Source organism: Zootoca vivipara, chromosome 6 (assembly GCF_965207765.1).
Source record: "Zootoca vivipara chromosome 6, rZooViv2.hap1.1, whole genome shotgun sequence".
Lineage (NCBI taxonomy): Eukaryota > Metazoa > Chordata > Lepidosauria > Squamata > Lacertidae > Zootoca > Zootoca vivipara.
Genome location: NC_142589.1, coordinates 44,466,964 through 44,493,804, shown reverse-complemented (window position 1 = coordinate 44,493,804; position 26,841 = coordinate 44,466,964). Strand labels below are relative to the sequence as shown.

The window sequence follows — 26,841 nt, the reverse complement described above, 5'->3', positions numbered from 1 at the left end:
CATTTACAAGTATGCCCCAGAATGACACAAGGTCATAAGGCTAGAACTCTCATAATGCTAGAACTCAAGGTAATCCAATGGAGCTGAATGTTGGTAGAATCAGAATGAAAGAAAGTACTTCTTCACACAGAACAATCATGAAATGATGAGATTTTCTCCCCGAAGAGGTAGCGATGGCCACCACCTTGTATGGCTTTAAAAGGGGATTAGACAAATTCATGGAAGGTAGGAATATCAGTGGCTACTTGCCATGATGGCTATGTTCTGCTTCCACTTAGGGACAAGATAATAATAGTTATTTATTATTTATACCCTGCCCAGCTGGCTGGTTTCCCCAGCCACTCTGGGCAGCTTACAGCATATATCAAAACATACTAAAGCATCAAATATTTACAATCTCCTGATACAGGGCTGCCTTCAGATGTCTTCTAAAAGTCTGAAGAAGTGTGCATGCACACGAAAGCTCATACCAAAATAAAAACTTAGTTGGTCTTTAAGGTGCTACTGAAGGAATTTTTTTATTTTACTTCTAAAAGTCAGATAGTTGTTTATTTCCTTGGCATCTGAAGGGAGGGGTTTCCACAGGGAGGGTGCCACTACTGAGAAGACCCTCTGCCTGGTTCCCTGTAACTTCTCTCAAACCAGTTTCAATCTGACTAGAAAACTGGATGCAGAGTAGGCAATAGTGGGAACATTTGAGGAAGCCATTGCACATGCAGAGATCATTGTGCACACACAGATAACAGCTTCATAGAAAGGAGTTCCATGGGAGTGAGGTCGCAGCGGTGGGGAAACCAATAATGTACATTTGAGGAAGACCTCTCTGCCCCTTCTCAGATGTGAACACACTGTGCAAATGAGGCTTGAAATGCAGATGGGGGATGACCTTGCTGTGTTTTAAGCTGCTAATGTGAAGATATCCTAATTTTCAACTAGCAACATGAGATACAATCTGTGTAGTAAGAAGGATAATGACCCGGATATCCTATTTGTGTGGAAACCTTTTAGGTCACCTCTAGACTGTCAGTACTTTGTGGAAGTGCTACTGGAAATTGAGGTTTATGCAATGAAAGTGGATTAAAGAGTTCTGTCACACCAGTGCAACAAATCCACTCAAAAAAAACCCAACAACATGCATTTTTTGCAGTTAGGAAAGTCACAGAGTAATGCACTTCAAAATGTGGGATAAATGACTGATTAATGGAAAAACTTATAAACACTCCCAAAGCAAATTAGTGTGTGTGCTCATTGTTGTATAATCTCCCTGCAAACAAATCAGGACAAATGTGCAATAAAGATCAGACATAGTCTAGCTCCCACATCAAGTAAATCAGGATGAATGCTCAATGAACAGGTCATCTGAAGGAGTTCTTAGGATGTCATCATATACCCAGTAACCCAGAAGGAATTTAGGGTGGCCACATATGTATAGTCAAAAAAGTGTAACTATGTTACCAAAAAGGTCAAAAGAGGACACATATCTGCATGCTATTGTATTTCTACCACAGCATTATTTGTGAAAAAATCTATATACTGCTTTTAAATGTAAAATGGTCAGGGCAGCTCACAAGATACCATTAGAATACCATAACAACATGGTACCTTGCTTCTGAGTATACAGTCTTTGAGTAACCAAACTTCTTTGTACATCTGGTTTTGATGAATATGTTAAACATATACTAAAGAAGCCGACAAGTGGTTAACAAGGTTTGCAGCAGCACAGACCTCAATAAAGTCCATGTTGGCCCTTTAAACTAAAGCTGGATATATTAAAAGCAATAATAAGAGAATGGGTTGTTTTTTTTTTTTTTTTGCATTTTCATTCCTAATTCTGGGGTGTGTGAAGGAGAGTGCACAACTTTGTGATTCACAAAGCTTTGCCAGCTTTCTGACTTGTGCACAGTTCTGTGGATATTTTAAAACCTAAGAAGTGAGACCTCAATAGGACTAGCAAATATTTACAAAGAGATTTGCAAATGTTCACATGCCAAATGTTCACCTGCGGTTCCTTAAGTGACATGACCAAATCTGTCAATTTTAGTTTCTCTTAGTTTCTCAAATTTGCAATCTTAAATTTGGTCCTCTATATTTCCACATCAGTTTGTGTGTTTTTAATTGAGGAAACAGTAACACTTTCCCCCAAAGAATTCTGTGAGCTGTGGTTTTTAAGGGTGTTGAGGGTTGTTAGGAAACCCCCTATTCCCCTCCCAGAGCCTCAATTCTTAGAGTGGTTTAATAATCAACCCGTCATCACAGGGAAGTCTAGAAATTGTAGCTCTGGGAGGGGAATAGGGATCTCAGTACACTTAACAAACCATGGTTCCTAGAATCCTTTTGGGGGGGGAGCCATGATTGTTTAAGGATCTAGTGTAGTGCTTTCAATGTGTGGTGTGAATGTGACCATAGTGTGATCAAATCTCATACAAGGTAACAGAGCAGATTGGTGACCTTCTCTTAAGATTCCTTGTGGCTGCATTTAAGAAACCCTTTGCCTAGTGAACCTAAGTATAACCTTATCTTTTCTTTATATTTATCTCTTTAGTCAGGTTTGATAAGGACACAGGAGAATGACTTCCTTATATCTCCATTACCTCAACACCTAGCACAGGAACACCACTACACGCCACCTGCCGGACACCACCCTCATGTATTGTACAAACGGACCGCTGAAGAGAAGGTGCACCGGTACAAAGTAGATTCCAATCCCCATCACTTCCCCCCTGGCCATCACAGAAATCACACTGCCCACAAGTCTCACGTCCAAGCTCACGGTTACCACCACGGAAGGTTTCAAAAGCAGCATTTTTGTGGACGTCGCAAGAAATGTATGTAAGGAAACTTTCTATCTCTTTTCTTGACGTAGTAGTTCTGAGATTATTAGGTGTTTGGTTTGTTTTTGTTTTTGCAGTGGTCTGAAGGCATTGCTTTGGTGATTGCTGCATTTTTTTTAAATGTCCAAATAAAAGAGAATGATCAGTGCCTCCCACAATCTGCACTATACATTTAAAGCCTTATTGTACCATTGTAAACAGTCTCCCTGTAGTCTGAAGTGTGTTGAGTGTTGTTAGGAGACCACCATTTCCCTTCCCAGAACTATAGTTTCTAGAGTTCCTGGAGAAGAGGAATTGATTGTTAAAATACATTTAGAATTGGAGTGGAATTGTGGCTGGTCTGATGGGAATTACAGTCCAAAACATCTGGAATGCACCAGGCTGGCAAAGACTGGCCTAGTGCATACATAGCTTCCCAAATCCATAACTCTGGATAAACAGAAGCTCTGGGCATGTTGGCTCCTTAAGCAGCTGGAGTTCAAGGGGCAAGAGGCAACCACAAATTCATTTCTCCTAGATTAATCCATGATTAGGACTGCTTTGGATAGCTAGTTTGCTTGCTTATCCCCATTATGAACACCAAACCTGGATGCATTTGGCAATCTCATTAGGAAAGCAAACCTGAGTTACAATGGGAATTGATTGCTGCAGCTTCGTCTGAGATTCCTTGTTTTTCTGGTTGTTAGTGTTCCCCATTAGAGACCTAGTTATTTATTTGTGTGGCTTTCATTTGCTTCAATTTGAAAGATGACTTTGTTGTAGTTTTTAAAAAGACTGTTTAGTTAAACCCATACTTGCAATAGATCAGCTTTAAAAAAAATAATAATGGGAAAAAGATTTCCCATTTCAGCATTTGCGGCCTATGTGTAACATTTGCCCCTTTTAACTTTCTTTAATAATTGCACTCAACATGCAGCTTTTATAGAATCAGCATTAGTCAGCATTCTTTTCAAGCCACTTATCCCAAGATACATAATTACAGAGCAAGGCATGCCAAGTGGATCGTGTTTAGCAAGTCACGCTTTAGTAAAACTCTTCCCCCATTTTTTAATAACCTTTTTCTTCTTAATAGTAACAGCAAAGACAAGACTAATCTCAAGACATGGTGGCCTGAGAAACTACTGTCTGCATGCACTAAACATATATATCATGTGAAGACCATATAATCTCATATTCCCAGCTAAACAAATGAAGTCATGTGCTTTGGGGCTTGACTTCAAAAGGCAAGGGGACGGAAGTTTACTTACACAACTGATCTTTCCCCATGTTCTTCCTGCTGTTACTCCCTGAGCCCCACCCCCACTCCCCAAAGCCTCTGTACAGGATTAGGGGAGGCAGTGGCAACCTGAGGACCAGGCTATGGGTCCCAGGACTGGGGTGCCTAAACAGCAGTGTCAGTCCTTTATCTTTCCCATTTTTCTAGACAGTCATGCTTGTTATGTTCATTTTTCAGAGTACTCTGTCTTTGGAGTACGTGATTATTTCTGCTACTCTCACCACCTAGAAAGAGGAAGGGAACAAATTGATCTGTTTTGTTGTTTTGGGGGGTGAGGAGAGAAAAGCACCCCCACTTGTTCCTTTCCAGTCACTTGGTGAGTGAAGAAAAAAAAAAGGAGACTGAGGTTGGTGATCATGCACAAGCAGGTGCACTGGATTGGTTCCTCTGGTGCAGTTGCACTGCACTAACCTCCTCATGTGGGTCACTACTGTTTCCTGTGGGGAAAGGGGCCAGGCAATGAGGAGGTTGTTTAGTCATGTATGGCTGGGGTCACGAAGAGTCGGACATGACTAAATGACTAAACAACTTCCTCTTTCCCCGCAGTAAACAGTAGTGACCCACATGCCAGAAAGATAGTGTAATGGCTTCACACCACCCAGTAGCCTGCTTCTGGCTAGAGCCTAGTTCTCAAATAAAGGATGACAAGATAGGGGAGTCATCATTAAATCTACAGACCACCCCCTGACTCTGCTTCACTTAGCCAAACCTTGCTTCCCCAAGTCAACTTCCAAAATAGTAGCTAGCGGGGTAGTCAAATATGGCGTATGTCATCTTTGCTTCTCCAACCTTTTCCTGCTGCAGATGCAGAACAGTAGCTTGTTGGCACAGTCAAAAGATTTGGCCAGCTAGCTGCATTTGGAAAGAACTTTGACACAGTTGTGGCTGGTTTCCAAGGGGGAAGCCTATTTATTTTGAGGCCGCAGTTGGTAGTGGGTTGCCACTGGTGGAGAAGTTCCAAAGGGAAAATTCCGAAGGAGAGTGAGTTACTCACTTGAGGTATGGCAAGAGTGAGGGACCTCTGGCATGGGCCATTGTTTGTGGATGTGCTTGTTCCTAGGTGAGAGGCTGAAGCAGCCCCCCCCCCCGTCTGTGATTGTCTCTCTCTGTCTTAGCCTGGTCTCCAATTGAAAAGCGACATGATTGATTGGCTGTACTCTTTATTGTACTTTTCTTTTGTATTAATATGTTGTTCACTGCACTGGAGGCCTTTGGACCAAAAAGTGGGATATAAATAAACCATAACATATGGTAGAGCTTTTCTCCCCAATGTGTCCATTTTCTCTATGCAGGTATTTTACATATTTGTGAGCACCGAAACATATGGTTCCTACTTGCAGTTTGAATGGATAAGTATAGTCAAGCAAAAGCTTCATCTAGCAATACTGCTGATTTCTACAGTACCTGATTTGACCACTTCTTTGTCTAGCACAGAATGGCTTGATAATGCTCAGATGGCCCAAATATTCTCTGGCCACAGTTTCTTGCAGTAGAATACCATATGCATGATCGAATGAATGAAAAGCATATTTCATAGGGTTGTGCACTGGATTCAGCTGACGCCCAAAGTCGAAATCAAACTGGGCCAATTTGGGTCGATCTGGGCTTTGGTCAAATTGGATTGATATAACCCTCACTTGCTTCAGGTTGGGTCAGCTCACTTGGAACTATCCAGAGCTGCCAAAAGGTGGGGCTGTCAGGCAAAACAGATAGGAGGGGTAGCTGAAGCCCATTTGTATAAACTGCATGCACACTACCATCATTGCTCCTTTGTATCACTGTAGTACATGGAAGTTTCTACTGTAATCAAGACTGGTTCCCTTCAGCAAGGCTCTGCGCAGACACAGTAAGAGAGATGACAAAGGGCTTATAGAGACATCGAATTCCAGGGTTTGAAGAAAGCAAAACCAATGGCCATTAAGGGTGGCCATCTGCCCTAAGGCATGATCCTCCTCTCCCAGATCTACCCACACAGTTCAGGTCCCCAGGGTGCTACAAGCAGAGATCAGGAACCATTTGACTTCTGAGCGGATAGTATCAGATGACTCAAGCAACAGAGAAAAGCTGTACAGAAGGGAAAGAATAATATTGTTGAAATAAAAAATGCAGCTAAATGATGAGATGTCTAGAATTATAAAATAAGGCAGTATGATAGACACATATTTCTTAACTTAGCTGTAACAATAGTTATATACTTGTCCCTATAATAAAACATTGGGCACAGAAATACATTGGTGAGAGAAGCTGTGAAAAGTTTAAGATGTTGAGTAAAAGGCTTTGGGTTGCATTCAGCTAAGTTCTACTCAGACTTGACCCACCAAAATTAATGAGCCTTAGTCATGTTCATTAATTTCAATGGGTCAGCTTTGAGTAGAACTAACATTGGATACAATTCAATGTTTCCCATGCTGTAGATACAAATCCCATGATTGTCTCTGAGTCATTTCTCAAATTACACAGAGGCAAGGGAGCTGCAGCCAACCAGGATTCCTAGTAAGTGCATTTGCACAGTAGCTGTCCAAGCAAACATGTACAGGCATTCATACTTAACATTTTTAGGTGTGCTGTTAAAATAAATAATGTGTACCATGGGATAGAGGAGAAATTCATTTAATTTCACATTGAAAGTTAAACCTAATTTGCAGTTTCCAAAACAGTATGTGAACTACATAGCCACGCGTCAAAAATCACACTTCTCCGAATTTTGCAATACAGTATGCCAGCCAAGCAGTGTGTACAAAAATGCATATACTAGGGTAAAGTGTGCATAAAATGTATATATTAATAACAACAACATGCAAAATGCATAGTACGAGGGGAAACTGTTTTGTAAAAATGTGGATATTAGGCAAAATTGCACACAAGAGTGTTTATATTAGGAGAAATTTGTACTGCAATGCTGAAACATTTACTTGAGGATTTTAAAAATAAACAAACAGATCAGAAACAGATGTGAAAATGTGCAGGGCTGAATTTAAGATTGAAAAAAAAGAGAGAAAGTGGGAGAAACTAAAATGGACTGATTCACCCATCCTCAGATGTATCCTCGACATGTCATGTGTAAAGAGACCTGAGTGTAGGTTTCTGCAGCCCTTCAAAATCTCATGTGCCTAGAGGTGCAAGTATGACAAAGACACAGAATCATAGAATCGTAGAGTTGGAAGGTACCAGCAGAGTACAACCCCCTACGATGCAGGAAACTCGAACCCACAACCGTGAGTTGAAGAGTCTCATGCTTTACCGACTGAGCTATGCGGTTCATCCACAAGCACATACAATTCATTATAGAAAGAATGGCTCATTGGTCATCCCACCTTCAACTCTCTTAAAAATGCATGGTTTCAACCCTCATTTGGAATCCTTTATTTGATGGAGGGGTTGAAACATTGGTCTGTTAGGACAAACTAGCATGAACTATACACATCTGTTTTCATTTGGTCCAGAAGGCACCATGCTTATGATCAACAGGTTTCCTGCAACTTTATTCCAAAGCAGTAACCATAATATTGCTTGCTGTTGCAACAATCCTAGCACAGGTGCTCTTGGGGTTGCTGCTGCTCTGAAGATTGGTGTACAATGAAGCCTGGGGTGTGTGGAATCATCAGTGGGCCACACACACAGTATAGCTTTTTGAATTGGTCCCTAGATATACAGGAGAATGTGTGTGTGCGTGCACACATGCCCCATAGGGAGATAACCAATAATTAGGTAGAAATTAGAAATGTTTCCCACATAAGCATGTGAAACTCATTCTTTTCGAGATAGATTTTTTCCTCTCTGTGACATGGTGTATTAAGTGTCTTTAAAAAGAAAATTAACAAAGACAGACAAATCAGGACTTAATAATGTATTGAAAAGGACTCCCCATCTAATAACCCATTTTAATCAGCATTTGGTATCCATCACAATATCCTAGATTCATTCAGGGTTCTAGTCCCTCAACACCATAGCTGCCAAGTTTTCCCTTTTCTCGCGAGGAAGCCTATTCAGCATAATGGAATTTCCCTTAAAAAAAGGGATAACTTGGCAGCTATGCTCAACACTTTAGGACTGAGCTGAACTGGTCATAAAGAAAGAAAAGTCAATTCTGAGCAATTTCCAAATCTCTGCTCTGTTTCCTTTTAGACACACCTAAACCACCCACAGAGGACACATTCATCCTGTCTGATGAATATCGGAGCTCGGCAAGGCTGAAAAGATCTCCCATTAAAAGTCAGAAGAGTGAAAGTTTGAATGTTGAAACTCTAGTTGTGGCAGACAGGAAAATGCTGGAGAAGCACAGCAAGGAGAATGTGACTACGTACATATTGACAGTCATGAACATGGTAAGAAAGGGTGGTGCAGCTGATGAATCATTTTATACAGTACAAGAAGCCCTCGACTTGCACTCACATTAGTTAGGCAGGTGGGGAAGTAAAATTAATAAATGGAGAGCCAGGGAAACCTATTGCTATCTGCTCTCCATGTCTTTATTCCCCCTCCGCCCAATCTGCGTACTCAATGGGTTTTTCTTGTTTACTGGGCTTTGGGAAGGGAGCTGGGAGGGTTCTGAAAGCACCCTGGAATCCTTGCAACACCTTCTCAAAGCCTGGTAAGCTTGACAGCGCCTTCCTTACCAGCCTCTGCCACCACAGCTACTGAAACCACTTACCACAATGTACATTTTGAGATGTATTTCGAGATGAGCTTCCTAGAAAATTGTCATTAGCTAGCAATGCTACAAGCACCTACCCAAGATCCTTACATACTGGGGCCAGTGTTAGGGGCTGGCATGTTTGTGTGTCTATTGAGCACCCACACCTTTGTACCAAGAGTCTCCTTGACCTGCTCATTCCCTTCACTGTTGGAACTTGCTTGTTCACTCTGGCCCCAACAGTGGTGGTGGTGATAAGGAAGAACAGTAGATGCTGCTGCCTGCAGTGGGCAGTATTCCAATAACCTCGCCGGTTAATGCAAGGATTTCAGCAAGAACAGTGGGATTTTTCAACCTCTGTGCACCCAGCACCACCCCCAGATTTGCTTCATGTCATGAAGCCTATGAAGACAGGGGTGTTCAGATGACAAGGTAGAGATTGGTGCCCAGCCTGGGGGAAGGTGCTGGAGGATTGGAGTACAGCAGGGTAGGCAACCTAAGGCCGTGGGCCGGATGCGGCCCAATCGCCTTCTCAATCCGGCCCACTGACAGTCTGGGAATCAGTGTGTTTTTTCATGAGTCAAATGTGTGCTTTTATTTAAAATGCATCTCTGGGTTATTTGTAGGACCTGTCTGGTGTTTTTACATGAGTAGAATGTGTGCTTTTATTTCAAATGCATCTCTGAGTTATTTGTGGGGCATAGGAATTCATTCATTTCCCGCCCCTAAATATAATCCGGCCCACCACATGGTCTGAGGGACGGTGGACTGACCCACGGCTGAAAAAGGTTGCTGACCCCTGGAGTAATCAAGAATCTAGAGAAGAGTCAGACCTCAGGGAAAACCAAAGTGGGGATCTGGACTGGATTATTATTATTATTATTATTGTTTGTTTGTTTAGTCGTTTAGTCATGTCCGACTCTTCGTGACCCTATGGACCATAGCACGCCAGGCACTCCTGTCTTGCACTGCCTCCCGCAGTTTGGTCAAACTCATGTTCGTAGCTTCGAGAACAAGCAGGTAGTCAGAAGAGCAACCCACCTCAAATAAAATAATAATAATAATAATAATAATAATAATAATAATAATAATAATAATAATATTTATACCCCACTCATCTGGCTGGGTTTACCCAGCCACTCTTGGCGCGACTTACATCACATAAAAAACAGTAAAGCATTAGACAATAAAAAACAGTAAAGCATTAGACAATAAAAATTTCCTGATACAGGGTTGCCTTCAGATGTCTTCTAAAAGTCAGATAGTTGTTTATTTCCTTGACATCTGATGGGTGGCCACTACCGAGAAGGCCCTCTGCCTGGTTCCCTGTAACCTCACTTCTCACAATGAGGGAACCCCTAGACGGCCTTCGGAGCTGAACCAAAGTAATCAGATACCCAGAACAGAATATCACTGCTGTTGGAGAGGGCCTTGGTGCCTCCCATTAGTGGAAAGGGACCATCCATCACAAGGGAGGCACCTAAGGATAGATTTGATGGTGAAGGTGCTCCAGTTGTCTCTGTGGAGGTAATTGCCTGGCTTGAAGAGACCTTGTGAACTTTGTCTACTTACAGCTGTGACTGCTTGCTTGTCCAGTCCCAGGTCTGGGGGAAATGACCGCACAAATAATTGTGCCCCCCTGCTCTTAAAAAGGGGGAGCTCAGGGTGTGTTTCAAGTGTTGGAACAATTTCTTTGTTTTTGCCTTGCCGTGTATTGTAGAGCCCTACCATGCCTTAGGAATCTGTAACCTTTGTTGGGACCCTGCCCTATTTTTTGGAATAAAGTTTATAATCACAATGCCCAAGCTGGGAGTCTTGAGTTTTGAGTTGGCAGTTTAGGGGCTGTGTGGTGTTGGAGAGAGGGAGAGAACATTATGTTGTGCAAGGAGAATGCTCATCTTAGTCCTATGTTGAATACAACCCAATTATTCCAATTTTAATTGTAAACCAGTTTGGATGACTATTTTTGTGTTGGAAACGTGTGTACAAATGTTATCTTTTTAAAAACAACAACAACCCAACATAAATGTGCACAAGTGCATAGATACAGTTGTAGGGGAGGGGCAATAATCGAGGGTGGCAGCAAGAAAGCAGACGTTGAAACAAGGCAAACTTTCAGCAAATTGAGTATTCCCTCACCACCCTGCCAGTATTTTTTTGGTTTGGCTGTTCTGACTATACGACTTCCAGAGCACAGATGGAAATGAGAGAATCCTTGGCAGAGCCTTGGTTCAAAGCTGCCTGATGGTCTTGTGTAGCAAAGATAGAATGAAATATATGTATGGAGATGTGCTTTTCTTTCTTAAACCATTTCCTTTTTCACAGCAGTGCTTGGCCTGGTCCACGCATGGCTTTTGTGCTTTCAAGAAGCTGTGTCATTTTAAATTAAAGAACACAATGCACTCAAATTCAAGGCCTTGTTTGAGTGATTAAGCCTTGCTCCGGTGTGAGGAAGGAAATAAGGTTATGAACTTGCTCCCTCCTTCCCCTCCTGACCTCTCCCCTTGCTTATGCTAGCTAGAGCATTGCTCAGAAGTCTGAATGCCCCCTTCTTTGGAAATCAGTCCAGTCACCCTTCATTAATGAGGGACAGTGTACAGATGGTTGGATCTGAAGCTCAGGGCAGAGGGGAAGGCTGCTCAGGATGTGAAGGAATACCACACTTGCTTTTTGTACTTGCTCATAGCTTGTTTCCAGGCACAATTCAAAGTGCTGCTCTTGACCTATGAAGTTTTAACCAGGGTCACAACAGTACTTTTTCACCTGCACTGGCTTCTAATTCATTTCCAGCCTCAATTCAAGGTTCTGGGGCTGACCTTTAAAGCCTGACACCTGGGTATGGAATAGAGACCTGGACACCTGGGTATGGAATATGGAATACTTCTCCCAGAAGTAACTACCCAGTGGTGTTTAACGGCATCTTGTGATGCCATTAAATTGACACAATATGCTTAATGTTAATTTTGACTTCAAATGATGGGTTATGAAGCTGTCTTCTTTTGCCAAACCATAGTTAGCTGTGATCACTGTTTAGGGGTTGAATGCAACACTAAACTGTGGTTAACAGAAAACAGAAGTGAAAGCTTGATTTTGCCTCCTGATGTGGCTGTGCCAAAGGAGGAGGGGAGAGGGTAGCACATGACCTTGGGGCTTGCTGTGGCTCACTCTATGTTCAGATGTGACCACTGGTAAGCAACTGAGCTGTGAACCTGGAAGAACCCCAGTTCAAATTCTGGCACTGAGTCATCCGGCTATTGTATTGAAGACACTGGGCTGTCACTGCCATTAATGTTTATCTGCAAAAATGTTTAATAATAATAATAATAATAATAATAATAATAATAATAATTTATTATTTATACCCCGCCCATCTGGCCGGGTCTCCCCAGCCACTCTGGGCGGCTTCCAACAGAAGAATAAAACACAATAATCTATTAAACATTAAAAGCCTCCCTGAACAGGGCTGCCTTCAGATGTCTTCTAAAAGTCTGGTAGTTGTTTTCCTTTTTGACATCTGTTGGGAGGGCGTTCCACAGGGTAGGCGCAACACCACCGAGAAGGCCCTCTGCCTAGTTCCCTGCAACTTGGCTTCTCGCAGCGAGGGAACCGCCAGAAGGCCCTCGGTGCTGGACTGATGATCCAATAAATTTCATGTTGTGAATTGCATAGAAATATTTCCTGAAGGATCATGTCTTTGTAAATTAATATGTCACCCAGCACATATTTGCGCTGTCCACATTTAATATAGTATAGGGATGAATTAAAAACTTATTTTCCTTTTGCTTACTACTTGTTATTTTCCTTTCTTTTTTGTTTGTGCTGACCTTCACATAGGTATCAAGTCTTTTTAAGGATGGCACAATTGGAAGTGACATCAATATTGTAGTTGTGAGCCTTCTCCTTCTGGAACAGGAACCCGTAAGTGATGTTTCATCAGACTCAGAGGGGTTTCTACAAGCTCAATTCCACAGAGGGAATTCCATAGGGGAATTCTCATGATGTTGTAAATCATACATATGAGCATGTGTCATTTTTGTACTACCAATGATTGAGGCTACAGTGTGCCTGGAAAGCAGGCACAGTGGCAGGGCAGGCCTGTTGTCATCTCATTGCATCTCTCTCTGGCATGCACCCTCAGCTCAGCCCCACCACTCCTGCCTCACATTTGCTGAGTGACAACAGCAATCACCCACCCTCTGTTTCCAGGTTTGGTAGAGAAGGAGATGCAGCTCACTGGCCTTGGAGCCAATCCCTTTGGAAAAGCCTCTTCCCCCATTCCTGGCCAACTGGGAATTTTGCTGCTCGCCTAGCCTGTCACCCTTGACATACACTCCCCCCTTTCCCTTGATCAGGCCCTGTAGATCTTTCCTCATAAGACTTTCATTGCCTTTGAAGAATTCTTCCTATTTCAGTTGCTGGTAGTAGAATTTTTTCCTCTTGTCTGTAGGGTGGACTGATGATCAACCATCATGCAGACCAGTCATTAAATAGCTTTTGCCAGTGGCAATCAGCTCTGGTTGGAAAGAATGGGAAGCGTCATGACCATGCCATCTTGCTTACTGGATTCGATATATGCTCCTGGAAGAATGAACCATGCGACACTTTAGGTATGGGCATATTCTATGGCAGCCTCCCTCAACGTTGTGTCACCCACATGTTTCCAGCTATGGGGCTGATGGACATGATGGATGCTCTGGGAGGGGTAGCTTCCTAGGCAGGACACCATTTGCTAGGATATATTATAGGGTATCACAGCTGAGAAATGAACATATCTCACGTCGTGGTAGATGCAATCCAGCTGCAAAGTTGTGCCTGTTTTAAAAGCATTGAGAGTTCCAGAGAGTTAAGGAATCGTTACAACAAGAAGCTTTTAAAATAAACTGAAAACAATGAAAGAAACTTGAGAGGAATAGCTTGGAATATGATCTTTGTTTTGGTCATGTTATAAGGAATCAAAGGAGGCACATTGCCCAGGCTGTCCAAAAACCACATATGAGTTTCCCAATTTTAATGCCCTCCCTTCAACAACATACTTACCTTCATTGCTAATCCCAGTCCCAAAGGCCAGCCCAGCACAAATGAGTCAATTTGAAAGTAGCAAGTTTATATGTCAGTCTTTCACAGTTTTCTACAGGATTATCTGATCAGCATTTTGGACTCAGTGGTATTGAAATTAAGGAAAGGGTCTTCTGGAGGACCCATTTTGGATGGGCACTGTGCCTGGGGAATTTTCAATGCAGTCAGGTTGCTTTAGATTTTTGAAAATATCTCTGGCCAAGGGCACTCTCATTCTTTCTGGATGACCTTCAGAGAAAGAGCTGGCGCCCTTTTCCATAATAGCTTTCCTAACTGACGGGACTGTTGTTGAGTCAGCAGAGAAAAGGAGCCCGTGTTAGTTTTGTAGGATAACTGCTGCAGACAGAATGCATTTTTCTTGGATCAGGCCCAGCATTGCCATGTGCATGTGAGCTTGCCTTGTGCATGACAAAGCTTAAATGAGCACCAAATCTTCCTAACACAAACTATGTTCTGAATCTCTGTGATGTTAGGCGGCAGAATAAAGATATAATGCCATTCAACCATCCTTTCCCTGGCAGGTTTTGCTCCAATCAGTGGAATGTGCAGTAAATACCGCAGTTGTACCATCAATGAGGACACGGGGCTTGGTTTGGCATTTACTATCGCCCATGAATCTGGACACAAGTAAGCTATTCCTCGTGAGTCTTTCCCTCCCTACAAGCTACTAAAAGACTGTTTACTACTGTTTACTAAAGACAGACATACACACCACTTTGGCTGATATTTTATTATTATGTTTGATAGAAGATGATGACCTTGCTGATCCGGCAGTGTTCCATCATTACAGCTTTTATCTAATGCAGTGCTAAGTACCATCAGTGAAAGGTACTTCTCCAACTATGCACATCCCATGCCCTCCCCAAACCTGCTCTAGAGTGTTGGGGAAAACTTCAAAAGAGATTTAGGGCAGATTTCATAGTGCAGCTGATCCTTAGTGGGATTTACAATCTGTGCTGATCAGCTGACTGGGACCTACAGAAAGCCCCTGAAGAGGAAGATTTTTTCCATCATGGGCCTGATTTTAAACTGGCAACTCCAAAGGTAGAGCTGGGAGCAATTAGCATTTTAAAAAAATAAATGCTAAAATTCTTCAGCATTTCAGTGTAAATTTATTTTAATAAATACTTTTGTATTCAATTTTGACTGATGTACACATTTTTCCAAACAGCATCTCCAAATATAAGGCATTTTTGGAGATGTTGTTTTCATCAGTTTAAAGATATGCCTAAGATATGCATTTTGTAAATTATTTGGCATTTAGAGAACTGCATCACAAAATTTGGAGAATTGTGCATTTCAAAGGATATCTGTTTCAGTTCTCAAACTGTTTCAGAAAGTTCAGTTTTGAGAGATTCACCTTTTAAAGTGAAGTGAATTAAATTTCTCCAAAATCACTAGCCTAAACCCACTGGAGGGTTGGGGATCTGAGGTTTTGGATAATTTAGTTACATTTGCATTTTAATCAACTATTTTACATTTGATCTTTTAAATCAACTCTTTGCTACCTGAACTTTCGAGATTGATGAATGTTGCACTTAAATATATATATGTGAATGTTTGTGTTCCCAAGGTATCAGTTGCAGGCTAACCGTGGCTTTGAGCACGGAGGCAGAATTAAATTCAGAATTTCTTTTGTTCAGGAATCTGTATGAAAACACATCCTGCACAGAAGCTCCTCATTGTTGGCTTGACAGTTCCATTCAGCTTGTCCCCCTTTTGTCAATGGGCATGCTGCTGTCATCCCATTCACTTGCTACATGGATCTCTGATTCTGCATGACTGCTTGGAGCTATTCAGTTCTCATTGTGTAAATATACTGTAGAGCATTGACTGTGACCTCATGGCTACATGAGTGGCCCTTTTGCAGGTCCATCTGAAAGGAAATGAGGAATTAAAGGCTAATCCTAAACCTAGTGGTAACTTTGTCAGGGATTTCAGTGGGGGGGGGGGCAGGAACAAATATCTGATGGAATTCAGAACTAGATCTTTCAGGCTATATATAAAGGTAAAGGGGGCCCCTGACCATCATGTCCATTCGTGTCCGACTCTGGGGTTGCGGCACTCATCTCGCTCTATAGGCCGAGGGAGCTGGCGTTTGTCTGCAAACAGCTTCCGGGTCATGTGGTCAGCATGACAAAGCTGCTTCTGGCGAACCAGAGCAGCGCACGGAAACGCCGTTTACCTTCCCGACGGAGCGGTCCCTATTTATCTACTTGCACTTTGATGTGCTTTCGAACTGCTAGGTGGGCAGGAGCTGGGACCGAGCAACAGGGATTTGAACCGCCAACCTTCTGATCAGCAAGCCCTGGACTCTGTAGTTTAACCCACAGCGCCACATGGGGTGGTCTATTATGTATAGATGTACATAATTGCATTGGTGGGATTGAGAAGGAAGCACATTGTTAGTGGTTCATACCAATAACCTTCTTCCTAGGATCAGGTTCCCCTGTTGGAAAAGTCTGTTTTGCTCACCACTGATTGGCTGGAAATTCATTCAGCCATGAAGAAATGTACAACACATAGCACAGATTGGCTTGTCTTTCCATTTGTCAGAAAATCTCATTTCTCCCCAGCATAGGTGCCATCTCACACTGAAGATTGTGGGTGCCTGCAACGAAGGGCTTCAGCTTTGCCCATTGACTTTGTGGGGGCATAGAGGGAAATGTGGGTGGAGCCAGAAGCAAAAGCAAGTAGAGCAACAGATAAGAACACAGAAGCTTATACTGAGTCACACCATAGGTCTTTTTTAAAAGGCGCTCCACAGTTTCAGACAGGGCCCCCTCCCAGACCTATCTGGAGATTCTGGGGATTTTCTGCATGCAAGGCAGATGTGCTACCAGTGAGCTGCATCTCTTCCTTTGTACATACCAGATAGGCAAAAGCCAGAGGCTTCTATGCCCACCCACCATGCAAGCAGTTTAAGGACATCTTCCTACCAAGCAAAAGCAATCAAGGAGAGTACAGAACAGGGTTGGTGAGGGGTATGACCTGGGGAGAAAGAAAGAGACAGGCAGGGGAGGGGCCTGGGGAGAGTCCTGGGAGCCAGACAAAGAGAGAATGCTATAATTTCTCCTGAGGTTCCTGGCTCCGGCTGTACAGTGGTACCTCTGGTTACAAACTTAATTTGTTCCGGAGGTCCGTTCTTAATCTGAAACCGTTCTTAACTTGAGGTACCACTTTAGCTAATGGGGCTTCCCGCTGCTGCCGCGCCACTGGTGCGGGATTTCTGTTCTCATCCTGGGGCAAAATTCTTAACCCAAGGTACTACTTCTGGGTTAGCGGAGTCTGTAACTCGAAGTGTTTGTAACCCGAGATACCACTGTATTGGAATTAACTGCTTAAGAGAATGCTGCTGTGGTGCTCTCTTGTAGAAGCCCTATAGAGATTAAATAGGAGCTGTGCAAAAGGACATCTCCTACAACTGTCCTGATTGATTGTGCCTAGTGAAAATAAGTAGGTAAAGCTGGGTAATAAACACACATTTTTTGCATCTTACTTTCTTCTTCTATTTGTCATTAAGTAATATAGACCATTTGTCATTCCCTCTAGGTTTCTTCTTCTTCCTCTTCTTCTTCTTCTTCTTCTTCTTCTTCTTCTTCTTCTTCTTCTTCTTCTTCTTCTTCTTCTTCTTCTTCTTCTTCTTCTTCTTCTCCTCCTCCTCCTCCTCCTCCTCCTCCTCCTCCTCCTCCTCCTCCTCCTTCTCCTTCTCCTTCTCCTTCTCCTTCTTCCTATTATAACCTTCCTTTTTCAGCTTGGCATATGAATGCAGATATCCGGACAGGAAGGATTTATGAAATGCCTTCCAAAAAAAGTATCTTGGAAAGACTGCAATTCTTTCATTTGGCAATAACTGCTAGAAATTTCTTCCATTGTCATTTGTCCAAGCGTGTGCCTTTTCAGCTGTATAATATAGGAAATTGGCAGCAATGGCCTTCGGATGCCTAGAGGCAGATGATCCTTAGAAGTGTTGCCTAATGATCCTATTAGCAGTCAGATAGTAATTATAGATGGGAGGGAATGTTTCAAACAATTATAGGAATTTTTTTTGTCAAATAAATCATTTAAAGTTTGGTGGAACTTCCTTCCCTACAAAATGAAGGATACCACAGCTTAGCTCAAGTTTAATTACAAAAGCCAGAGGCTTTAAAGTTAGAAATCTGGAGGAAACTAGACCTGACAGCTAAACTTCCACAACTTGAACATAAAGTCACATAAAAAGATACAACTGGTGCTTGATTCAAGCACCACTTTTGCTTTTTAAATCAGATCCCATTTCCCCATTTTGCATATATGGGCTGGTTTTGTGTTTAAAGATTGGATCCAAAGATTCCCTTTCTCTGACATATGGAGTCTTCCCCCCCTCACAGAAGGAGAGCTTCCCTCAGATAGAGTCATTCCATCAGATGAAGACTCCTGCTTCAGATGAAGACTCCTGCTTCAGTCATTCCATCAGATGAAGACCCTTTGGAACCAACCTGTTCTACTTTTGGTTTCATATCTAGTTTGGCCCTTTGTGAAATAGTGATTGACACATCTACAATCAAAGGTTTCCAGGCCCTTTATCATTTTGGTCGTCCTCCTCTGTGCACATTCCAGCTTATCAACCCAACAACCCAACAACCAACTAACCAATTACATTCTGTATCAATTGTCATTTCCAAATGCTTACCCATGTGGAGCACTCATGAAGTAGTCTAATAATTTGCATTACCACAACATTGCCATATCATTTGTCCTTACACATTGTGAAAGCCTCTGCTTTTGTTTTTATTTTATCTTGGAACTTTCTAGTTTTGGCATGATTCATGATGGAGAAGGGAATCCTTGCAGAAAAGCCGAAGGTAACATTATGTCTCCCACCCTCACGGGAAACAATGGAGTGTTTTCATGGTCTGTATGCAGCCGGCAGTATCTCAACAAATTTCTCAGGTAGGCTTCAGCTTGGAAGGGCATCTTTTTGATTTCTGATCCTGAGGAAGATAGCCTTGAAAAGTAAAACCCTATTGGAGCATAGTGAATCAAGTGATTAGCATCACATTGAGCAGGATACTGGGGTCACACCTACTAGCTGAATGTCCCAGTTGGTCCTATTCATTACTGTCATGGGCATAGCCGGGGGGGGGGGGGCAGGGAGCAACTGCCCCCCAATCAATAAAACAATAAAAATCAATTCAAATCTGAGGTTCTGGCCCCAAGCAAAAGCCTGCCCCCCCCAAGAAAAGCCTGGACCCTACCAAAAATCCTGGCTACATGCCAGTGGTGGGTGGGGCCAGTTTTGTACAATTAGCTAGTTTCTACATAAAGTCACATGCTGTTCAGCCAAGCAAGCAAAAGGCATTAAATTAAATTAAATAAAATTAAAGTAACACGGACACTTATTTAGACAGGAATAATGAAATGTTTAAAAGTAAGTGGGACTTGGGTGAAAACATCTGAATGTGATTTGAGCTAGAAATAATTAAGTCACTTGATCTCCTTATCTAAGTCTCTCATTTCAATTGCTGTGTTGTTTTAATTGGATTGCTTTATTGTATTTTATAATTGCAAATATGTCTATTTTAATGTTTTAGTGGGACTGTCATTTTGTGAATTTTAATTATGGATCTCCGTATTTTAATGTTTTGGTTTTTTTATTTTTGTAAACCACTTAGAACAACACATGTGATAAAAAGACCCTATTCTTATAATAATAATAGTAATACGGTAATTTATTATTTGTACCCTGCCCATATGGCTAGGTTTCCCCAGCCACTCTGGGCGGCTTCCAACAAAGATTAAAATACATTAAAATGTCACACATTAAAAACTTCCCTAAAAAGGGCTGCCTTCAGATGTTTTCTAAATGTCAGGTAGTTGATTATCTGTTTGACCTCTGATGGGAGGGCATTCCACAGGGCGGGCGCCACTACCGAGAAGGCCCTCTGCCTGGTTCCCTGTAGCTTTGTTTCTTTCAGTGAGGGAACCGCCAGAAGGCCCTCGGCGCTGGACCTCAGTGTCCGGGCAGAACAATGGGGGTGGAGACACTCCTTCAGGTATACTGGGCCGAGGCCGTTTAGGGCTTTAAAGGTCAGCACCAACACTTTGAATTGTGCTCGGAAACATACTGGGAGCCAATGTAGGTCTTTCAGGACCAGTGTTATATGGTCTTGGCAGCTGCTCCCAGTCACCAGTCTAGCTGCCGCATTCTGGATTAGCTGTAGTTTCCAGGTCACCTTCAAAGGTAGCCCCACATAGAGTGCATTGCAGTAGTCCAAGCGGGAGATAACTAGAGCATGCACCACTCTGGCGAGACAGTCCGCGGGCAGGTAGAGTCTCAGCCTGCGTACCAGATGGAGCTGGTAGACAGCTGCCCTGGATACAGAACTGACCTGCGCCTCCATGGACAGCTGTGAGTCCAAAATGACTCCCAGGCTGCACACCTGGTCCTTGAGGGGCACAGTTGCCCCATTCAGGACTAGGGAGTCTTCCACACCAGCCTGCCCCCCTGTCCCCCAAGAACAGTACTTCTGTCTTGTCAGGATTCAACCTCAACCTCAATTCTTAACAGATGCTTCCCTTCTTTCCCTTCAGTACTGCTCAAGCAGCTTGCCTGATAGATGAACCCAAACAAGCCGGACAATACAAATACCCCGATAAGCTCCCAGGACAGATCTATGATGCTGACACCCAGTGCAAATGGCAATTTGGAGCAAAAGCAAAGCTCTGCAATCTGAGTTTTGTAAAGGTACGAGATTCGCATCTTCCTGACAGACGTTAGAACTTGCACTGAGGAATAGCAATGAATTATAAATGGGAAGGTTATGAATGAGTGGAGGGGTTCCAATGAGCTCCAGGGTCTGCACTGTTTCTAAATCTTAAATAATTTGGCAAAGCCATTGCTTGCTTTGAAGGTGTTGGCTTGGATGGAAGTCAAGGTGGTCCAGCATAGCTGCAGGGAGAGATTGTGCTTACAGGATGCAGAATCTAATTGCAATGAGCCGGGGTGGCGGGGTAGAGGCGCAGGGGATGCCCAAGATTCACTGTTATTTTAGGTATATTTTAGTGTGATTTCTTGCCTAATATGGAACTAAGCCGATCAGTTTTTTAAGCAGTGCATAGTTGCATCCGAAAAAGGGATGTTACAGATATGCTTGCAAACTGCATAGCGTAATCCAGGTCTAAAATGGCATTACCTGTAGTAGTAGTAATGCTACTATTGCTACTAGAAGTGAGAATAATTACATTTGTAAAGCACTTTCAAGCTCTTCCCATGCAATAGCTAGATGACAAAAGAAAGTATTTTTCCATGCAGTGCATAAACTACTGCATTCACTCCTGCAAGAGGTAGCCACCTACTAGGATGTTTTTAAGAGGATTAGACAAATTTGTGGAGGATAAGGCTATTGGGGCTCCTAGCCACAATGGTTATGTTCAAGCTCATTGTTGGAGGCACTATGCTTCTGAATACAGTGGTACCTTGGGTTAAGAACTTAATTCGTTCCGGAGGTCCGTTCTTAGCCAGAAACCGTTCTCAACCTGAGGCAGCTTTCGCTAATGCCCCCCCGCTGCTGCCATGTCACTGGCACATGATTTCTTTTCTCATCCTGGGGCAAGGTTCTCAACCTGAGGTACTACTTCTGAGTTAGTAGAGTTTGTAACCTGAAGTGTTTGTAACCCGAAGCATTTGTAACCCGAGGTACCACTTTACCAGTTTCTGGAAGAGCTTGGTTGAACTCAGCTCCTGCTTTTGGGCTTCCCATAGGCATGGTCAGCTGCTGTGAGAACAGGATGTTGGACTAGATGGCTCATTGGCCTGATCCATCAGAGCTCTTATGTTCTAATTCTTGCAATAACCCTATATCAGAGATTGGGGACTGAGGGTGAGAGAGAGAGGGGCATTGTCTCAAGACCACCTAGTGATTTCATGGCAGAGATGGAATTTGAATCAGGAAATTCCTGATTCACGATTCAGTTTTTTAGCCACTATGCTACTCCCATGCTTAGGTCTGAGTTCTCATCTAATTGATACAGCAATCAATAAGATGCAAAAACCTTTAATTAAGCACAACTTCATTAAATTGATTAATCTTATACATATACTTGGGTTTAGGAAAAAAATAGTTAAAAACTAGTTATGAGCAGAGTGGAACAGTTGCAGCCTCTTATTGCACCAGGATTCCAACATCTCTTTAGTTCCAGTTTAATTTTCTGTAAATCCATATTTAGTTTTCCCTTGAAAGAATTTCAACAATATACCTCTGGGTTCTGATCTTAAAACCCATTCCACTATTTCAAGTTACTGTTTGGAAAACATGCTCAAAACAAGCAACATCTGGTGTGCAATTCTTGTTGAGGCAGATTCAAGAGACCATGGCAGTCATCAAGTACACCTTGTGACACCTGTAAGGAAAGTTTATACGTATATAAGATAGCATCATGACAATTCACAAATTAATTACTGGCAGTAACACAATGTTGCTGGTTTTCCTATGCTAACACTGGTTGTTAGAGATTTTAAACATTGGTCTCAATTGATTCCTAAATGAATAGAATCAAATCAAATGTAACAGCTGATATAGGCACTGACAGATGACCAGCAGGAGGTGGGAAACGCAAGGCAATAAGAGGACACTAGGCAAAGACTGATATGAAAGAGTAAATGCATCTATGAAAGGAGAGGAAGAGAACACAGGATACCAGGGGGTGGGGAGAGGCATACAGATTCAAGCTTTTAGACAGAGTAGAGGAAATGGAGTGATAAAAGAGAGCTAGAGAAGAGGAGCATGCAGTATTTGAGGCAAGCCACAACAAGACATAGGGGACAGAGTTTTGGCAGCTATAATGGGGAGGAAGGGGTGGATCTTGTTAATTTCAAGGAGGGAGAAGCAGAAGCCTTTGCTGCAGCTTGAATTGTTAAGAGGCAGGGTGGGCAAAGGACAGGGTATGGAATCCAAATAGCTATGAGGGGATTTGTTTAGGAAACCAGTTGGATAGTATTGTTGATGAAAGAGAGGCAGCAGAACAATAATAATATGAGTCAAGCATGCATTTGGATCAGACTGGTGCACAAGTCTGGGAAAGCTTTTCAGGAGAGCATAAGAATAACCTGTTTGATCAGACCAATGGTCCATCCAGTCCAGCATTCTGTTCTCATCATGGTCACAAAGATGTGTATAGGAAGCACAAAAACTAGACCTAAGCACAAGAGCACCATTGGAGCTTTCCAGACTAGAGCTTTCCAAATGAAGGGCTCCTTGGTCCCATTCTTATACCCCAGTAGCAGCATGGGTGCTCTTTCCTCAAGGCCTTCTTGCCCCCCAAGTCATACCTTGATGGCACTACTGTAGAGGAGGAAAAGTTGGGAAAGTAAGTTAGCATGCAATACGGGTTGGTTCACATATCCTTAGTGACAGCAGCAGCATGGGAAGACTTGAAGTTGACTAAATGAGTTATCACAGACCTAAGACTACTGAAAGAACTGGTGACAATCACAATGCATTTCAAAGCAGACAGTTAACAAGTGATGATGTGTTGGTGGGGGGTAAAAGTCATCTGCATGTATGTGCGAATATTCTAGATTTTTCAAAGATTTGATTTTGTTCATTTTATTGTGTTTTTTGTTTGTTGGTTGGTTATCGATCATTTCTCAAGGAGAAAAAATTAAATGAAAATATTTTAAACTGCAATAACAAGACAGTACACAAGCACCTATATTAAGGTTACCATTTTTTTTCAATTAATCCGAGGGCACTTTTCAACTTCAGTCGAATTCAGTCGATTTTGTCAGGGGACTGATCTGTAAATCTGGGGACTGTCCCCTGGAAAAGGGCACATCTGGTAACCTTAACCTATAAATCTCAGGCCTCTCATTCACATCAGAATAGACAAGTTGGATTTTTCTAGTCAGGAAAGACTGAGATTAATGGGAGTGTCTTCTTCTTCTTATAAATTTCAGGATATATGTAAATCACTGTGGTGCCATAAAGTAGGCCATCGATGTGAGACGAAGTTTATGCCAGCTGCAGAAGGAACACCCTGTGGGATAGGCATGGTAAGTTACTAAGGCTGCAAAAGTGGGGGAAGGGCCAAAGCTCAGTGGTAGAGAACCTGCTTTGCATGCAGAAGGTCTCACCCCAGAATTTCCAAGCAGAGCCAGAGGACATCCTTCTCTGAAACCCTGGAGATCCGATGCCAGTCAATATAGACAGGACTGAGGCTGACCAACCAATTTAGCATGAGGCAGCTTCCTATCTTCTGAAAAGGCATATGCACATAAAATCCACTGTGATTGGTGGCGCTGTGGGTTAAACCACTGAGCCTAGGGCTTGCTGATCAGAAGGTCGGCAGTTCGAATCCCTGTGACGGGGTGAGCTCCCGTTGCTTGGTCCCAGCTTCTGCCAACCTAGCAGTTCGAAAGCACATCAAAGTGGAAGTAGATAAATAGGAACCGCTACAGCGGGAAGGTAAACAGTGTTTCCATGTGCTGCTCTGGTTTGCCAGAAGCAGCTTTGTCATGCTGGCCACATGACCTGGAAGCTGTACGCCAGCTCCCTCGGCCAATAATGCGAGATGAGCGCGCAACCCCAGAGTCGGTCACGACTGGACCTAATGGTCAGGGGTCCCTTTACCTTTACCTTTATTGTCCTCAACAGTGTTATAAACATCCCAGATGAGATCTAGGAATGGCACACACATTCTGCATCTAGGCACATTGAATTGTATGTGTGTGCCCACCCTAATGTATTATTATACCCGGTGACGGCTGGTATCCATTGCCACTGGTAGGGCAGAAAGCTGGGAGCCCAAATGGTAGGTGGAACCAGAGTCAATGACAGGGCAGAGTCAACTAATTCTATCTTTGTTCCCATCCTCCCCCTTGCTGAGTTGACAGCCAGAGCCACCTCCTGGACTGGTTGTAAGAAAGGAAGCAGGTGAGGGCTGGCTGAGGACAGACTGAGGCTGATGGGGCAATTATTTTAAATTTCTATATTGCCCTTCATCTGAGGATCACAGGCCAGTTTACAATGCCTCATTCTACCAAAGGAACCAACCTCCATTGGTTATAGCTCACCTGGGACAGTGTTGACCTTGAAGGTAGGACAGGACAATGGTTGGGAAGGGATTAGGAGGTGCATTCACTCAGATCTCTGCCACTAATTCCAGTTTCCCCATTTTCTTGCCACCTACTCTTTGCCTTAGCTTCCTTTCCACTCTAGTGGTTCATAACTGATTATAACTGGTTCTTTTTTCAACCTTACCCAGCCATCCTGATAGATACTGACAAAGCATTGGTTTTCTACATTATCTCCTACAGTGGTGTCGAAGAGGTCAATGTGTACAATATGGAGACCATGGTCCCAAGCCTGTTAATGGCCAGTGGTCCATGTGGTCTGAGTGGTCCAGTTGCTCTCGGACCTGTGGGGGTGGAGTCACGTACCAAGAGAGACACTGCAATAATCCAAAGTAAGACATTGATATGAAAAGGTATTATTTTTTATCATTATTTGTATCCTAACAAGATAGGTGGCAAAGTAAATATTTGTGTTCAGTTTACACACCCACACCCACACCCACCCACCCCTTTATGATGTTTATGGGCTGGATTCAACCAAATTTGAATGTTTTGAATGTTCAAATATTTAGAGAGCATAGGGTAGGGAAGGGTAGGGTCTCACCAACCATGGGAGACTCAGGAACACAGGAAACTGATTTATACAAAGCCCAGACTGTTTGTCTCTCTAGTTCAGTATTTCCATACTGACTGGCAGTGGCTCTCCAGTTTCAGAGAGAGGTCCTTCCGTACCTGTTAGATTTACCACTGAGCTATGGCCTTCCCCAAAGGTATTAGGTTGAAAACATAGAATCCCCCATCAGACCTTTCCAGTAAACACGGGAAAATGGGTGTGGAGGGGGTGGTGCTCTTCACTCCATGCCCTCTACATGGTTAGACATTTATAACACTTGACATCTGGATGACCACAGATTCCTTCACATCAATTCCTTAGCAAAAGAATAATGTCAAGTGATTCATTTTTTTATAAAACAACAACAACACAGCCTCATAAGACAATTCTTAACTGTGGAGTCTCAACTGATTTGAGTGTTTGGCATATTTCATTCAGAACTGAATGCCATTTCTCATGCTGCGTCAGCTATGTATGGAGAGGATTGCAGTAGATTACATTTCATTTCTGGATTATGAGGGTTCTGGTATGAGCACCTGCTCCAATGTCTGATGTTGGTTGATCCCTCTTTCTAGTGATAATTCAGCTAAAGCTGAAAGAAGTAGATCGTAAACCCTACCAGGATTATGGCATGTCCAGACAACTCTAATTTTGGCTAGTTAGTTATTTGTTTGCATGTTACACATATTCAGCTTTCTCTTCAAATTAGGCTTGCAGCCAGGCAATATAGAGGATTATATAAAGCTAAGATCTGATTAGCTTTAGCTCTAGGATTGTAGGGCAGATCTCACAACATATCCCCTACAATGTGCAAGTGGGGCATAGAGAGAAGGAAGATCGCCCCTGCTGTCCCATTGTTGAGCTCTGCTTATTGTAAGCTTGTTCAGGCATTACACTTATACAGGTACAAGCTGTATGTATAGCTGTGTGAAAGAGTGATACTCACATTGATTTGTACAGCTATACATGAACATAGTGCCCTCATTGAATGTTACATGTGAATAGCAGTATGAGTGTATAGCTCAACTATTTGTGTACACAAGTACACAGATTACACAGTCATTAAATGCAATGTGTGAACATACGTTAGCACAGGCTTCCTCAACCTGGGCCCTCCAGATGTTTTGAGACTACAACTCCCATCATCCCTGTCCACTGGTCATGCTAGCTAGGGATCATGGGAGTTGTAGGCCAAAAACACCTGAAGGGCCGAGGTTGAGGAAGCCTGCATTAGCACATGCCACATGTTCAGAACACTGCATTCTGCAAGATCACTGATCAAACATTTTGCAGGATCTCTGAGCATACAGAGACAATCAAAACATGGTGTGTGGGGGACGGAGACACTGGATTCAATCT

At 42.8% G+C, this 26,841-nt stretch overlaps 1 protein-coding gene across 1 annotated transcript in view; it reads left to right on the top strand.

Annotated features, from left to right (window-relative positions):
* Window positions 1-26,841, top strand: part of ADAMTS18 (ADAM metallopeptidase with thrombospondin type 1 motif 18) — a 103,370-nt gene that overhangs the window by 33,748 nt on the left and 42,781 nt on the right. The window contains exons 4-12 of the mRNA XM_035118770.3: window positions 2,543-2,825; window positions 8,233-8,432; window positions 12,575-12,658; window positions 13,188-13,347; window positions 14,338-14,443; window positions 18,611-18,748; window positions 20,390-20,543; window positions 23,754-23,849; window positions 25,113-25,261. Of these exons, the coding sequence (XP_034974661.3) occupies window positions 2,543-2,825; window positions 8,233-8,432; window positions 12,575-12,658; window positions 13,188-13,347; window positions 14,338-14,443; window positions 18,611-18,748; window positions 20,390-20,543; window positions 23,754-23,849; window positions 25,113-25,261 (1,370 nt within the window). The remainder of the gene's footprint in view (window positions 1-2,542; window positions 2,826-8,232; window positions 8,433-12,574; window positions 12,659-13,187; window positions 13,348-14,337; window positions 14,444-18,610; window positions 18,749-20,389; window positions 20,544-23,753; window positions 23,850-25,112; window positions 25,262-26,841) is intronic.